This window comes from Neopelma chrysocephalum, unplaced genomic scaffold, assembly GCF_003984885.1.
Source record: "Neopelma chrysocephalum unplaced genomic scaffold, ASM398488v2 Primary Assembly neopelma1_26, whole genome shotgun sequence".
NCBI lineage: Eukaryota > Metazoa > Chordata > Aves > Passeriformes > Pipridae > Neopelma > Neopelma chrysocephalum.
In genome coordinates, this window is record NW_020897695.1 from 16,277,820 (window position 1) to 16,295,731 (window position 17,912).

A 17,912-nucleotide genomic window follows, 5' to 3' on the forward strand; every position below is an offset into this window, starting at 1 on the left:
CCCTGAATAAATTTAACTTCTCCATTTCAAAATGTTTTTTTTCTTTTTTCAGGAATATGGTATTACAGTAAGCAGAAAATGGTCTTTTAAATGCTCAGAAAATCTGTAGAGATGATCAATAAGGAAAAATATGATGAAAGTAAGAAGTGTGCATGAAAAAGGACAGTAACCTAACAACATCCCTCAAAAGCAAGACCAGTAATTTGAATGTCTCCTGCTGTTTTGATCTCTCTGTCTTTTCTCTATTTCTTCCCAGCTCAGGCCTTCAACTCTGTATTCAAGTGTTTCTTCACTTCTAAGTTCCTACCTTGATCTCAGGTAGTTATTACTATAAACAGGGTAATTGCTAAGAGGTATGTATATGGGGTATATGTATTGAGTGAAACACACAATAAACACACCCTCTCCTCTTCCAGCTTTGTATCTTTGAAGTGGTCCTTTCCTGAGATGGCAGAAGGACATGCAGTCACCGAAAGGAGCTGGAAGGCTGCTGAGGGTAAATACCATGGCTGGAAATCTACTGCTGCTGTTGCAGAGCACTGCCAAAGGAAGACTGAATGGAAAAGCAATCAAAACCTACCAATCGGCATCACTTCTTTGATGCAGCCAAACTGTTCATGAATGAGTAGTGGTGAGCTGTAGTATCGTCGAAATCCCTTTGGCTGGAGGGAGAAAAAGCAAAAACAAGTGAAGGGCATTGCTGCCTTGATTGATGTAATAGAAATAGCCTCAGCTCTTTGTGTAACAGTGTGGCGAGCCTGGAAATTTGCCTCCTGTTATTCAGTCACTGTGGGGTTTAGAGATAGGGATCTATTTGATTTTTCTCCTGGAAAAAAACGATTTTCTGTATTTATGTGGAAGAAGGGGCTAATTTTCAGCTCCCTCTTTTTTTTTGTCTTACACAAAAGTAGCACCAATCAATTGCAGCAGAAGTGCTGAATCATCAGAGGTTCTGGGAAGTTTCCCTCTCCCTATCTTCTTATATAACATGAATTGGCATTGTTTTGTATTTGTTATACATCTGACTACCCTTCCCCACCCTACCTCCAAATCCTCATGTTCTCGTATATACACTTGTGAAACCCAAGAAACTTAGAGCCTTTCTATAGGTTTTTCTAAGTTTTGCCTACGTACTGTCTGCAGCTTTCACTGCTTTTTTTTGCCTTATAAGTTCAAACAACTCTCCAAGTTGTCACCAGATATCCCCTCAGTGTACACTTGTAGAGAAATGTACTATAACAATTCAAGCTATACCATTAAAGAATATGGCAAATAGTGGTGCCCTATACCACTCTTAAAAGTGTTCTTAGAAGGTTAAACATTTCCTGTTGACTCTCTATTTAATATCTTAACTCGGTACTCATCATTTGATTAGTACTCAAAATGAAGGTGCTAGCATCTTTGCTAATGCCTTTCAAGGCATTAAAGAGTCACAAATGATCTCTTAGATTTCTAATGTCTCCAGGGTGTGAGAATTTCTAGTCACAGTGAAAAGTGGAAAAGATTAACAGAGATATGCATATTTTCCATATCCTATGTTCAGTATACATCAAAACCTGACAGAAACTAGTTCTTCAGCTAATGAGCTGCAGTATAGGCTGAGAAGGAGTGAATGGACTGCTAAACTTGGTTTCTTAGAGGAATACATTCCATATTCTTCAGCCTTGGTTTACCTCCAAGCTAGATTCAGAAGCAGCATGAGCTCACAAAACTCCTATGACTTTGCTGACAACTTCCTGATGTAAATTTGGTCTTTATTTTTCTGGTTTTGTAAACTAGTGACCACAAGAGCTGAGGCCGGAATCAAGAAATGCGTGAATCAGTTAACTTGATGTCATATTTGGCTTGTCCAAGGCTTGCAATGAGGTCATTCAGCTCCTCACAGATCAGCTTCCAGTACCAGAGTGCCTCATGCTAGAACTATGATTATGGTTTAAATACATAAAGACTTGCCTCAGGGATATAAACAACAATAGCTTTCACTGGACACTTTTGGAGAGAAAAGACTTTTCCAGTGAAAGGTGGGTTTTGTAGCCCTTTTCAAGTCAATGCTTGCATTTTTTCCATCATTTAACACAGTGAAACTGATTGCTTTTAGCTCATATTTGTCCAAGTGCCTTCCAGTTGCAACAAATCTGAGAACATCTGAAACATGAATATATGTATTCAGTTTTCATGTTCCAAATGGTCTTTTTTCTAAAAGCGACCAAAAGACCCATATTCCCATAAAAGTCAATCAGATGAGTTAGAATTGTCTCAGACACAGTGTACTGCCATTGTCAGTCATGAGATTTTGCTGCTCAGAAGATAACCCACGAACTAAAGTGCTGTGTCCATACAGAGGCAGGCTCCTGCTCTTCCCAGCCACCAGCTTAGAGATTACTTCAAACTCTTTGTCATCATACTGTGAAATAACCTTTGGTTTACTTCTTAGATGAATTATATTTTTTCTTCAAATCCTAACAGTGGAAAAACCAATAAAAAGTAATTTGAAGGATTTTTCATTTGTTAAACTCCATTGAAATATTTTGATTAATTTGTAGTATTCCTTGAGAAATTTACACTACAGTAAGCACAGTTTAAATCAAGGCAACCAATTATGTTATTTAGCTAAATTCGAATTCTGTAACTGCATTTTCACATCCACAGAGCAGACCAGATTTGTGTTTTGGTTTTGTTTGGGTTCTTGAGTAGTAGCAATTGACCAAATTGATAACAGGGCACTACCTGACTTTACGTTTCCCACCTCAGTAAAGTGATCTGGTGTCAGTTCTGTTAATGCATCAGCTAAATGCCAGCTGGGGGTCAGGCACACAAAGTAAGTGGCTCCGGCACAAGCTGGTGCCTCCCACTTCTCTTTCTGCCTTGAGCTGCTCACTTACCAGCTTGCCCATGCAGCGCTGCTGTCCAATACTGTCTGCACACTTGTGATGGATGCTCATCTTACAAGCCTTACAGCGCAATCCATGCTTAGCGTTTATCCCTGTGAAATGCATGGAAATGATTTAATTAGACACAATCAATAGTTTCCATGCATTTAAACAAATGACCTGAAAGAACTGATGGGGTCAGTTGCCACAGAGCAAATATTGACAGCTTTCTTTGCCTTACCTACTTTTTAAAATGCCCATTTATATACACATTTTCTTTACAGCCCCTCCATTTTAGGCATTTTTCCCCCAGGCTCTTTCCCATGCTATTACTGCCTTTAGACATATATATTGGATCATGCTCTGCTATATGATAGTCTTATCAGCGATGTCTCTGCCTCGTGAACATCAAGCAAAATTCCTTTGTTAATTTGAAAGGGCTTGATATGAAAGTTGTGCAAGGCTGTGCTCCTGTGAAGGAGCACCCAGGCTCTGGAGCTGCTCTGGAGAGTTTGGCCATCAGTGGAGGCCGGGTTTCATGGGTGAGAGGTAGCTCAAGGGGCAGCAAGGGCTAAGCCAGCTACTTTGCCATTGTCCACCCATGGGCAAACATATCCCTGTTTGTTTGGTTTCTTTTTCCTGCATGGTTGCACCTGGATTAGTGCATTATGAGGATTTTTTCAGTTACAGTTTCTTTTCAATTACAGATGCTCAAACCAATATTGAAAATTGTGCCCAGGGATTGTTGCTCTCACTGTCCTGGGCCAGTGCTCAGGAGGTGCAGAAAGGGCTCCTTGTATGTCCCCGAGTGGAGCAGTGAGGATGCCACGAGTCTGATCTTGCTCTCCTTCACTGGCAGCAGAAAAGTTCTGTGTTACAGGTAGGGGACCTACAGGAGAAACTTTGCCTTACAGAAGCAGACTTCTCCTACTTGACCAACAGTATTTCTGCATTATCTTCACTGTGAACCTACTCTTAAATGACAGACCCAAGTCTGTTTGCTTCCAGGCAGAAACAGTCACTCTTATTCATACAGCCGTAACACTTCCTAAACTATGCAGAAGCAGTGATGCTGCAGCAACTCTTTTATCCCCATAGGACTGTATAAATGAAATGAATAAACAACATGTCAGTTCATTATCATCCACTGTGGGAGTAAGTAAGAAATAAGGTAGTAAAAAAACCCTAAAAAACTCTTGACATTTTAACCAGCCTTCATTAGTCAGACATGATAGGAATATTAGTCAGAAGGATCCTACATCTGAAAGTACTCCTGTAGCTCTTGGTTATTTGAGTAGTCAATGCTGGATGTACATGTTGCTGGATTCACCCGGTGAAACACTACGTCTGAAAGAAGCACTTCAGGGAAAGTTTCATCAAGTTGGTGCCAAAATCCCAGGTTTGACAGGACCACTTTCAGGGGAAGAGGTGCCTGAAGCATTTCCAAGCCAGATAAGGCAGGCTGAAGTAGCTGTGGGTGGTTGCAGTGAGCCAGGCTCAGATGTTTCGCTTCTGTGCTTCTTGTAGGATAGGGAACCTCCTCGCCTTCTTATTGAGACTGCTGGAGAGATGGAGAGTGAATGGGGTTGAGTGTAGGGTGTGCCCCAGCGACTTGTGGTGGGGTCACTGACTGCTCTCTGCTTCTTGCCTACCTGTCCCGTTTTAGCCCTCTCACCGTACGTGCAGGCATCTAGCCTCTTTTCTGGGGTCTTTTTTCCTAGCAAACACAGAATTTACTAGAAGAACACATCCCTGTTTGTTTTGTGTCTTTTTCCTGTGTGGTTGCACTTGGATTAGTGTGCTGGGGGGACTTTTTCAGTTATAATTTCTTCTCAATTACACATGCTCAAACCTATATTGACTTCAGCAGCTTTGTGCTTTTATTACTGATGATGAAATGCTGAATCACCCTTCTTGATGATCAACAATTGGCATTGAGGAAACAGTACTTCCTCCAGAATTTTTTATTATATTTATAGAGCAGAATGAAAAAAGAAAAATGACATCATACTTGCCTAGCAACACATCAGTGCTTACACTGGGTCTAATTCTCCTCTCACGTTGGTCTATACTGGCATAACTCTTACCTCCTCTACCAGGTTACTCCTAAGATTCAACTGTGAAAAGGCAGGCAGTTCTTCTCCTGTTACGCTCTTCCAGCCATTTTAGTGTTAATATTACAAGGTGGATATTGCTCCTTACATGTTATAACCATGTGATCAGAGAAGATACACATTTATCAATACAATTGTGCACCCAAATGATGTGCAAAATGAATGTAAAATATCTGTGCTGCTTTCAAAAATCAAACCCCAACATTTTCCAGAACAGAAATTTGTGGTCATGTGAAACTCTGTAAGACAATTACAAAAGAACAACACTATATCTCTATTGTTGAATGCCATATTTTACATGTGGGTAGCTAAGCAGTGGCTTCAAAGAGAGGAAAAGCATTTCAGTCACACACTTAAGTCTAGAAGAAGTCTTTGTAAATCAAAATGAAATTCCCTATAACTACCAAAGGTTTTGATCTTCAACTAATTCTCATTTCTAACTTGGTTTGCTGTGTGACTAGCTTGGAAAAGAATTTTCATGTATCTCCCTGCCTGCCACTGAGGAATAACTGAGGGGCATATAGTCATTTATGCTGTACTTACACTTAACCACCATATCTCAAGCTCTGAAAATGGCATTTTTACAAGACACATCTTTTTTCTACATGATAATTCTTTCTTCTTCAGTTTTATCCCCATTACACTAAATCAAACCACATCAGAGAACCACGGCCAAGCTATTTCAAAACTGCATGCCAGGGATTAGACAACTACAACCCAAAAGTTCCTGAGCTTCAGAACTGAGGCACAATCACAGCTCACATCTAGGAGAAGAGGTCATATTTGGTATAGGTGCAAACGAGACCAGGGTTTGATCTGTTGCATCAATTTCTGGCCTCCCATTTAAGCAAGTTTGTTGGCTTTGCTGAAGCCTGAATGGGGCTGGTTTTGGAAGGCATCCTGGTAGTTTGAAATAGTGAAAAAGAAGGCAGAACATGGATTTTGCAAGGAAGTTATTTAAAGCTGAGTAAGTACAGTGAGAGTTCTATGGTCATGCACCAGTATAAGAGAGTTATTTCATTATGTCTAAAGTAGTGGCATAGGATATAGCAATATGTTGAAATATTATTTGCCAATAAACTCCCCCAGAGAGAATAAGAAAGTTAGGAATTTTACCTGAACATACATTAAATAGTAGAAAATAACTGGTACTTCTGACTCATAAAAGTAAAAAATTTTTGACACTGACAAAGATAGTAATAATTATAGCAATAGCAACAACAACACAATAAGGCAGATTATTTAAGGAGAAGTTGCATTATGTCACTGCACTGCCATAATGTACCAGTTGAAAAACTCTCTGTGGTGTGCTTATTCCCACTGGTTTAATCTATCTGTAGATTGAAGCATGGGGAAGGGGAAGCATAAGGAGAGAGTTCACATTTGAAATGGTTACAGGAGTGTCTGGAAGGTGCAGTGTTCCAACTAGTGAAGTCTAGGATACTAAAACACTCTCCTAGGGACTTCGGCTGAACACACTCTGTTGACCTGCAAGCCTGACCATCACTCTCTAGTTTGATTCCTGCCCTCCTAAACAGCTGACAGCTTGATTGCAGCCTATTGTTTATTCCAAGCAGCAGATATTCCCCTACGCCAACCTTAAAGCAAAGCTGGAAGATACTGGTATAGTACTCACTGATATATTTTAGCCCACCTGGAATAATTTTAGTTTGTGGTGGATCAGAAATACAGGAAGTAAGGGCTTAGCAATTAAATAAACTTGGAGCAACCTAGCTACTTTTTCTCTGGTTTTCATTCAAAGGTGAAGTAGACTAAGAGCTTTGATGGATTCTTTGCTGCTACCTTCAAAAAGTAATCATCCCTCCTACCCTCTTCTCCAAAGACCCTTGCTGAGGTGACTTAAGGCAATTGTTAAATACGGAGCAGGCTAGAACAAAGTTCTGCTCAGTCGCTTTTTGATTGCAATCTAGGGATGTGATTGTCACTATTTTTATTCAAGGCACACTATTTCATTCACTGAACATGGCAGACAACACTTGATGAATAGGCAACTCTATTCAATATTTCTTTTTTACTTTCCTTGGTCAGTGTGTGTCCATAAGCAGCATATCCTGACTACCACACTAGCCTTATTCCAAACGCAAAGTGATTATTAGCTCCACGAGCTTTCCAGTGGGCTCACTGTCTTTGTCTCTTGCCATAACTTGTATGAGAAGTCTTTCATTTGAGAGACTAAGGAGTAAAACTGTCAGAGGTTTCACTAATACTATTTTGGTCCAGATGATGATGTTTAAGTTGTAAAAATTGCAAACTCTAAAACTGGGGGTTTAGAATGGAAAGTACAAGACATGTTTAGCTGGCTTACAGTGTTCATGAACATAACTGTAAATATAGTCATGAAAGTCATATAGGGAAAAAATACAAAGACATTTGCACAAATATCCTCTGTGTCCTATTAATTAATGTATCAATTATCTCATAGTTTGCAAAGGCTGGTATTCCTTTTGCAAACAAAAAAAATCAAAACTGACAAAAGAAACTATATTTCACGTAAAGCAAATGAGGAAATTTCATGTCAGAATACTTGAGTAGCTCCTAAATAAACTTACAAATGAGGCATTTTCCTCAGATACCAGCTAATGTATCCAGGCATGTAGCACTGGAAGGATGCATTTTGAGAATGTGTTTTCAGAATCAGGTCATGTTTAATAACACCTTGATAGAAATACTCTATGACTGGGTCAGCTCCCATTTGAATAGCTAAACCAGTGGCTAGGTTTTCCAGAACAGTCATGGAAAACTGAATCTTAAACTGTTCTGATAATATGACCTTAAATACAACTAAAAGGACACACTGAATCACTTTTGTAAATCTAAGCCTTTTTTGGAGTCAGCCTAAATGGAAACAGAACACCTCAATATAGGTGAATGGAAATATTTGGAGGCAGAGACGGGCAGAGGAAACAGGGCGGAATTTGATTCCAACTCTTTGTGTCTCCTATAAAAACAATTTAGTAACTACTGTGCATTTTAGGAAAGTGACATTTATTCTAAGGAATGCAAATAGAATTTGCTTGTCACGCACATGTGAAGTGGACCTGTATCACCCTCTTGGCCAGCACAGCTATGGTCACATCACTGCTGGCTGATGCTTTTTGCCTGTTGTTCCAAGACTCAACATAAGATTAATAGCTAGAGAGGGAGAACAAGCTCTACAGTCTGGAGAAATTTCAAAGAAAACCACATATATTGTTAACAACATGATGTTACGCTGACTGTATAAAGGTAACTATACTAGGCACTTATGCCAAAGTGGAGAAAAAAAAAAGAGAGCATAAAAAGATTCAGGTCTATAAAAGAAAGACAAAGGGAAAGAGATGCAGAGAGACTGTCGCCTCCAGCTAATCTAGCTATGACCCAACCATTATTTTTTATCATTCCAGCTGAGAAGAACATACCAGTCAGAAATTATTTTTATTTAAAACTTACATAAATAAATACATTTAAAATTACATATTTTCCATAATGCTTCAACTTCTGCTGTGGGAGAATTATAAAAATAAAGTATTTACAATTGTCACCAGAAAGCTGCATCCATGCCAAAATTTATGGAAAATGGAGAATTTTAAGCAAGCTGAGCCAGTCTTGTAGCAGTGAAGGGTTTAGAATGTCACCTTAGAAGGAGGAAATCCCTGAAATGGCACTGGTGTCCCTGCGGTCATCTCTAAGCCTTTGTGCACCCTCCTCTCATTCCCCCTTCTCCATTTTTAATTAATTGTTTTTTTGTAAAAGCTCTGATGCTGAAAGGGATGACTATTTTTAAAAATTCCTCTATGGCTACTTCCTGTCCCTGTGGCTGGCTGCTGCTTGGACAAACGCTTGCCCTCCTCCTTCCCCCGTTCTCTCTCAATCAAGAGCTGTGAGTAGATCAGAGAACAGCATTTTCTACACAGGACATCCACATCTTTAAAGTCAAAAATCTTGAGCCTAATTCCCCCAAATCATTAGGTTTGTAAGGATGTGTTGGGTAATACTTTTCTTCCTTTAGCCTCCCTGAGTGCCTCCTGCCACCTTGGGAACTACCCCTTTTCTCTGTCGTAATACCTGGCACCCTTCTGCTTCTTTTTCTTAACTGATGCTGCCCCATCACTTACCTCAGATGACATTGTGGAGAGGACAGAGGCACAGATCCTCATCTGGTCATCAGGTGAGCTATAGACCAAAGCCTGAACCCAGATTTCTCGAGCCACCCTAGATGGCTGAGAGCTGGAAGTCACTGCTGTCTGATGCTGGACTGATAATTCAAATTGATGGGCACAGAGTTGCCAGGTACACTGACTTACACACATTCACCTCCATAAAATTACCAGTACTATTAACAATCCTACCATTGCACTTTCCACTGTTAAATACAGGACTAGATGGATTGTTTAAAAAAGCAACAAAAAGAGGACATGATAATTTTTTGGTCTGCTGCATATTGTTCCTATCTGAGCCACAGAAAATATATTATGGCAGTACTTGGCATTGTCATTTTGACTATCCAAAAGTATTAATTTTTCTTTTGTAAGAAGATGAAATTGAACTTACAAGTACTCTTCTCTTTTGACCTGACTAGATAGTCTTCTCTCATTTGAACATTATGGCAAGGCACTCTATGTATGAATAACAGATGTATAGAACAGAAATATTTAAAAAACAAAGAGGAAACTAGGCAAAAATCTTGCTTAAGCAATTTTTCATAAATAATAGCAGCATGGGATTGACTTCAAAGGTTTTACTCTTTAATGGATATTTTTAATTAGGTTGTGGGTTTGGGGTTTTTTACGGTTAAATGTGCCAGTTTAAAATGTACAGAGTTTTGGGTGAGTTAAGTCAATAGTTTCTTGGGATGGGAGTACACTGTCCAGGGATGTCCAACAACATGTTGGAACTAGAGGAGGAACACCTGCATTTGGGACCAAGCTGCCAGGTCTGAACCTGACACCTTGACTGGCTGAAGTGTCCTGTTCTCCTGAGTCCACCTTATGTCAGTCTAAACCAAATGGGGTGTGGAGAGAAGCTGGAACTTATATATTTATGTTCCCTAGAATAGGACTTGATATCCAATCATGGTACCTATCCTTTCAAATTAATAAATTTTAGATTATATGTCACTGAGAGGTATGGGTCCATTTGAGTGCCTACCCCAGTTTCTCCATAACAATATCCAATGTTTAAATAGCAAGAAAAGTTGCCTTGCATGTAGGCAGGCAACAAAACAGTGCATAAAATTAGAACTGACTTCCTAGTGACATAGTTTTCTTTAGAAATGACATGCTGAGAAAAAAATGAGGCAGTAATAGGCAGGTTTTTCTGCAAGACTGTTATAGAGATGAAAAATATTCCTGCTAAAATAAAGTCTTTTAAAAATTTGGCCACAAGAGGTTTTTTCTTTGCAAAGCACTTTTCACATATTCAGCAGCTTTGCTATAAAAGTCTGTCCCTGAAAGGAAATATCCACCTCCGTACTTCTTAAAATATCATCTCAGGTTTTTGATCATCTAAATGTTAACTAAGATGCTGGAACGCCATGGTAAATAAACTAACAGCTATTACTGAAAGAAAAAGTCCCAGTTCTCTAGACACTAATCATGATCAATCTTATCTAACCTTCTTTGCTCTGAACAAACTGGCACTGATATATCAAAGCCTACTTTTCTAGACAATTTTCTAGACCAATGAGCCTGTGCTTGTAGGTCTTTGCACTGGGCTGCTCTGCTGAGAAGGCAAATAGCTCAGAACAGTTGGGCATAGACTTGCCTATGGGAGGTGATGCTGAACTGCTTCAGAGATGATGATGGTAGCAGAGCTGAACAGGACAAGGGAACACGGAGAAATTAAACTTGGTGTGTTGTCCAAGTTGAGGACAGGCAGAGATCAATGGGTTGGTGTCAGTCATATTGGTAAACCAGACCAATATTACGTGTAATATTAGTAAAATCTTGAGATGAAGATGATGAAAGATTTCAAATGATCTCTGTTGGCAGGCTCAGGTTATTTGCACTTGTGTTCTTACATATGGTGAAATGCAAAGTTATCCAGGTGCAGATTTTTTTCCTGTGTTTTGAAATGGTTTGAAAAAGCAGTTGAATTTTGTAGGGCCACTTATATATGCCAAAACTTTTGTCTTTCAAGGACCTTGTACCATTATAGAGGAGCTGGAAAACACAAACCCAATACCTGAAAAAAATTATGATGTGAAATGAAGAGCAGGGCTATGAGCTCGCTGAAAATGTGGGAAAAGAATTACACAACGAACAAAAGAACAGTCTGTCCTCTGCAAAGGGATTTAATATCCTCACAGGTCTCTTAATGGATTTTTAACATTGCCTGTTGCTTACATGGCTTCATCATCATCAATGGGCTTGAAATGAGAGGCTTCTATTTGCCAGAAGATCAGGACAATCAATTAGAACTATAAAAAGTTTAGTTTAAAAAAAAAAAAAAGAAAAAAGAAACAAACAGAAAAAAAAAGCGCCCCTGATATGTAAATACCAGTTGCTCTCTGGCCTTTGCTGTTTTAAGCTTACTGAGAGTTTTGGCTCTTCCTTCCTGCAGCAAAAACACTCCCTCATCAGTGCAGAGCCTCAGTGTTGTTCCCAGTCTGTGTTAGCACAAACTGACTGGCAGCGCCTGTGACAATGGGTCTTGCACACAAAATGCTGAAGTGTGACTTACCATGACCACAATTCCTCTCCCTCCCTCTTTTGCCCATTTCACAGTAACTAGTGATGGAGATGGGAATTGGAGCTTCCACCTAAATCTAGTGGCTCATCAGGATCTGGCCACACACAGAGGTTTCTGCTCCAAAGCCGTTTCCTACCTTGGGTCACACACAGCTAAGGAGGATTTCATCAGAAGCTACAGTGTAATTGACACCATGATTTGCTCGAACTAGAGATAATTCATCCTAAGTAACTGGGTAGTTATAACAGTTTGTTGGGATCAGTTTTCAGAGAATTTATTTCTACATTAAGTCACAATGTGTTTTTTCCTTTCAGAATTTTACAATTGCATTTTATAACAAAGTGTGTTTCAGTTTCTTTTCCACATGGGAAATACAGAATCATAGAATCATAGAATTAATTAGGTTGGAAAAGACCTCTAAGATCTTTGAGTCCAACCCGACCGAACATCACTTTGTCAACTCAACCATGGCACTAAGTGCCACATCCAGTCTTTCCTTAAACACCTCCGGGCATAGTGACTCCAATATCTAATCACTGTTTCTGTGAAGAAATTCTTCCTAATGTCCAACTAATGGAAAAACAAATGAAACCTTTCTCACCAAATGCAGGTATGTTTCTTTTTGGTTTGTTTTAATTTTTTCCCCCAGTGAAATCACAGAGACTGGGCAGTAAAAACACTTTATTTACTACTGTCATCTGCTCAAAGTGGCAATCTCAGCCTTCACTGTTACAGCCTGGGAGAATTTATTATTTGACATATAGCAGTTTAGAAAGCACCTACAGATACACTTCCATGGGGCACCAATTATTGTTGAAATGAATATGAAAACTTCTGTCAAATCATTGTAGAGAAGTTTATGTAGTTCAGCAAAGCAAAAAGAACATTACCTGCCTCAGGATCAATCTGGGGAGTGAAAAAATACAGACATTAGGCTGAAATATCTATTTCTAAATATTTAAATCATTAAATCAAATCCATGAAAAATTTGCTTTCTAAGATTTTATCTATCAACAGGAATAATTCAATGCATAACTCATAAACCGTCCATGGTTAGAAAGTATTTGCATAATCTGGGTTTACTCTCAATTCTAGTAGGAACAAGCAAAGCCAACTCAAGCCATAGTTTTTCTCATCTACACATGTGGTTTGCACCAGCATGACTATGTTTTTTGCTGTCCAAAAACCTTAATTAACATCTCCCATAAATGTGCTACCACTATCAGAGATAAGTAAACCAATAAGGGGTAGCAATAGGCTTGGCAGCTATATCTGTCTGTTGCACAGTGTATAATGATATAACATATAACAAAAGTCCAGCAAAATCCATGAGACAACCTTGCTTTTAGCAAAATGGCTTCCAGTGCAAGAGGAGCTGTTGGTGGGATGTCTAAAGGCATGATTTGGAGGGGAGAAGAGAAAAATAAAAGCAGATCAATGTGTCTGAAGGTACTGGCACACAGCTGGATGTTACTAACAGATACTAAGATTTAGGAGCTGTCACAGGCAAAAAAGAGCTGATATTATGAACACAAGCAGGCAGCAGATAACTGTGTAAGTGCATGGGTGAAATTGAACTCCCGAACTCTCAGACAGGAGACTGCTATTTGCAAGCTGCAACCACTGTTGGCTGCTTGGAAATGTTGATAACACTTTGACTAAACAAAAGTGATGCATCTCAAAGCCTCCAATAATAAAGAGACAGGAGACCAACCCACTTGTTAAAAGGCTGGTCATGTGCTATTCTTATGCACATACATTATTTAGACTTTGGGAATGTGGTTTCCAGCAAGAAGAACTGGTGCCAAGAGGTGAGTTCTTGAAAGGAAGAAGTAGTCTCAGAAAGCAGAAGGGGGCCCAGAAAGAAGTTGAAGATCCTGCCCTGGGGTGAGGTCTGCAAAATGGGGGAAGACCTTGGATTTTATGCTGTCTCTCCCTTGGCAAGAGCTCAATGTAATTTTGGATTCTTTGATTAAGAATCAGTCTAAATTTTCAGATAAGGCATTTTGAAAGAGCACCTGTGATAGACATGCTCAAATCCTATCAACATTTTAAGTGTTTTTTTTCAGCTAACAAAGAGTTTGTTGCCCTTGGAGAGCACCCCTAAGCAGCCTACTCAAGCTCATTGATGATGGAGCTCTGTAAGCAATCAGCAATGTTAAGAATTCTTCCCCACACTTCACAAAAAAAAAAAAAAAAAGACCTGGGGCAGAACAAACTCTATCTGGAGAGTTTGATATGCCACAGATCTTGGGATATGAAAGATTGATACACTTCTGAGAGGTGCAGCTAGAAAAACAGGCAATATTAGCACTGCAAATAAAATTCCCCTCATAAATACACCCAATCCTCATTTGGAAGGATCGTCCTGTGCACACTAAATCTATAGCCTTTCTTTTGTGATTTCCAGGAAGCCAAACAGGAACATACTGACTATGATGTTGTAGTTTGTATTGGCTCAGTGATTTTACCAGTTGTATGCCACTTTCTCTCTTGGCTGTGAAAATGAAATTGTTGCAGGGAGTGGAGGGAAGACATAACTACTCTTTTTTTTCTCCCCATCCCCCCCGCTTTCTTTCTTGCTTCCAACCTTTCTATTAAACAGGAAATAATGTAGTGGTCAACACAAACTATTTCAAGATTTTCAAGATCACTCCCTCCTTGTTATAAAGGAAACTGCATTGTAATCGCAATTTTCAATTGCATGTAATTTTCAACTGAGCAAGTCTTCAGAATTAGAAGTCAGGATCCAGGTGTCTACAGCATCCTTCAGTGTGTTAGATAAACTTATGTCAAAGAGCAAAACAGTTATAGATTATGTATACCTGGAAAACTAAAAATTTGGCAATTCAGAGAAGGTAATTGGTGAAGATGCAGTTACTTAAATTCCTATTACCAAAGCAGAAAAATACACAATGCTCCATATGAGCCACCAGGATCATTGCTCTCTGAAACATCCTTCTATATTAAGGACAGCAACAAGCAACTGTGGGTAGGTATTTTACTCTACATGATGGCAGTGCTCTATTTCTTGCAAAAGCGTTACTGCTAATTGCCTCATTTTAAGGCTTCTGCAACTCACGGTAAGGTGAAGCTTCTAATAATTTTGCTACCAGTTAATGCTTTTGTCACTATGTGGCAATGTAATTATACACATAACAGTGGCACTCTGGTAGACAAAGACTCTAAATAGAAAAATAACGCTTTTACAAGAAGGTCAGCTTTAACGAAGATGCATTTGATTTGCTTATCTGTAAACACTTGATGTCCCATATGAGCTCAGGAAAAGTACGTAGAGGGACATAAAAAACCCTTGTATTCTGCTTCATCTAGAGGCCTTCAAAAAAACCTTAAGCTTACCATTATTTTCTTCAGTAGGGCTGATTTCAAGAGTGAAATCACTACCCACTACTAACTAGGGTATTTAGTGGGTTTTCATGTGGTTTTTGGTTAAAAATCATCATGGCTAACATCACATTAAAATACTGATTGTAGATGTGTTGGAAATTTTTATTGTTTTTCATTTAATTAAATAGAAAATGTTGGTCAACATTTTTAAAGTCTCTTTTGACTGAGGATTAATTGCAGTATCATATTAATAGCAATTTCCCCAAAATTACAGTAAGCTTGAAAATTATCTGGTAACAAGTGTGAAACATGTTTGATGCTGTTCAAGGACAAATTAGAATTTAAAATATATTTCCATCCTCTTTTCTCAGCTAAGCAGTTCCTGATTATCCAATTTACTGATAACATTCTTGCCTCATCTCAGAGGAGGAAGCCCTCCCAGAGGGTAAACAAACTAAACATTTACTTTTCAATATTTGCTTTAAAGTATGTTTAACTCTTTGTTACCAAAGAAAAATAATAATGTAAAGCAAGGATAATGTGTGGCACTCTGTAGCTTCTCTAGAAATGTGGGGCAGTATGAATTGGATACTTTTTGTCATGTTTATCAAAAATAGGAGTATCAGCAGATGGAGCACACCTATACTGCATATACCATACATGTTTCTACCTCTTTCCATCTGTTCATCTGTTTGGAAATTTTGGAGAGTCCAGATGACATTACCTATAACTGACTAGTCTGTAACTAATGGTTTACTGCACACTGTACAGTTTGGTTAACACTGAACTTAAATTCATATTTCCAGAAGGCTTTTGCTACCTTCTTACAGGGTTTCTCTCACAAGGGGGAAGGTTGACACTTAGGGAGACTTATTAACTCAGGAAATGTATTGTAGGAGAAGCCAAGTTCAATTTCAAGCTAATAGGGTAAAATCAATTGCATCAAAAAAATTGCATCAATTTTTTGCAGATGCATGTTAACAACATATAACATTTTTGCTTGCCCTACACCCTAGTACAGCAGGTCAGAGATGACTTAAGCAATTCTTACATTGATTCTCGAAAGTGCTAGAAAATTTAGGTACTGGAGCCGTTTGTCATCATCAACTGAAGCAAGAACCTAAGTCTCCTAAATCCAGGAGTAAATTTAGTGAAGGAAAGGAGGAGGGAGAGACAGAGACTACGGATCACTTAGTAATATATGCTGGTACCTGTCATTGAAAAGTTTACACAACAGCCCTTTTTGGAAGAATTACAGAATGACTGGGATTGGTGGGGACATCTGGAGATAATCTAGTCCAATCCCCTGGTAAAGTAGGTTCACCTAGAGCAGGTTGCACTGGATTATGGCCAGATGGGCTTTGAATACCTTCATAATAGGAAGCTCCACATCTTCTCCGGGCAACTATTACAGTGCTGTCAACCTCACAGTAAAGAAGTTCTTCCTTATCTGCAGATAGATCTTTCTATGTTTCAGTTTATGCCCATTGGCCCTTGTCATTTCACTGGGCCTGGCTTCATCTTCTTGAAAACCTCACTCCAGATACTCCCACAGATTGATGTTGCATGTCTGTCATCTCTTCTCCAGGCTTAACAGGTCCAGCTCTCTCTGCCTTTCCTTGTAAAGGAAATGCTCCAGTTCCTTAGTCACCTTTTTGCCCTCTGCTGGTCCCACTCCAGGAGCTCCATGTCTCTCTCATCCCCAGGAGCCCAGAACTGGACACAGCACTCCAGGTGAGGCCTCATCAGGTCTGAATAGAGAGGCAAGATCATATCCCTCAATCTGCTGGCAGTGCTCTTCCTAATGCACTCCAGGATACCACTGGCCTTCTTGGCCACAAAGGCACACTGCTGGCTCATGGATGGTTTGTTGTCCACCAGGACCCCCAGGTCCTTCTCCACAGAGCTGCTTTCCAGCAGATCAGCCCCCAGTCTGTACTGGTGTATGGAGCTGTTCTTTCCCTGCACTTGCCTTTGTTCAATCTCATGAGTCTCCCCTCCACACAAGTCTCCAGCCTGTCCAGGACTCTCTGGATGAGAGCACAGCACTCTGGGGTATCAGCCATTCCTCCTAGGTTTGTATTGTCAGCTATCTTGCTGAGGATGCATTCTGTCCCTTCATCCAGGTAATTGATGAATAAGTTGCACAAGACTGGACCCAGTACCCATCTCTGGAGAACACTGCTAGCTGTGTGCCTCCAAATAGACTCTGTGTCACTGATCACAACCCTCTGAGACTTGCCATTCAGCCAGCTCTCAATCCATGTCAACATCCACTCATCTAACCCATACTTCTTGAGTTTGTCTATGAAGATGTTATGGGAGACAGTGTCAAAAGCCTTGCTGAAGTCAAGGTAGAAAACATTCACTGCTCTCCCCTCACCTACTCAACCAGGGTAGAAGGCTTTAGATTGGTTGGGCACGATTTCATGATTTTTTCCTCACAATCAAAACAAAAGGAGGCTGGATTCAGCTGCTTTTGAAAACTTCTCTTCGTAGGGAAACTCTTAATAATAAACAACATTCAGACTCACAATTTTATACCATAATAGTAATAGCGTATCATCTGGAAAATAGATGTGGGAAGGCTCAGCTGTGACTGCACAAGGTGGCAACACAAATCTCTTCCCCCAAGATCATGTGGGTTGGAACATTCTAGAGAGACTGGAAAGAGTGGAGGGCAGGGTGAAGACTGAATGAATAACATTATTTTTTTCTTCATCCTGCAAGATCAATAAAAATGCATTTATTTTGGGTTTTTTTGTTGTTACTTTTTTTAAGAGCTCTGTCCAAAGAGTCCTCCAAATTACCATAGCCTTGAAAAAACAGCTTCAGTTATAGCCATGCTTCTAAGAGTATTTCTACTTTGTCTAGCTGCCAAGCAGTGGTG

At 39.5% G+C, this 17,912-nt stretch overlaps 1 protein-coding gene across 1 annotated transcript in view; it reads right to left on the reverse strand.

Moving 5' to 3' along the window:
- STAC (SH3 and cysteine rich domain) overlaps positions 1 to 17,912 on the reverse strand; it is a 73,260-nt gene that overhangs the window by 25,212 nt on the left and 30,136 nt on the right. The window contains exons 3-4 of the mRNA XM_027675703.1: positions 2,883 to 2,983; positions 581 to 662 (exon numbers count right to left, since the gene is read on the reverse strand). Coding sequence (XP_027531504.1) covers positions 581 to 662; positions 2,883 to 2,983 — 183 coding nt within the window. The remainder of the gene's footprint in view (positions 1 to 580; positions 663 to 2,882; positions 2,984 to 17,912) is intronic.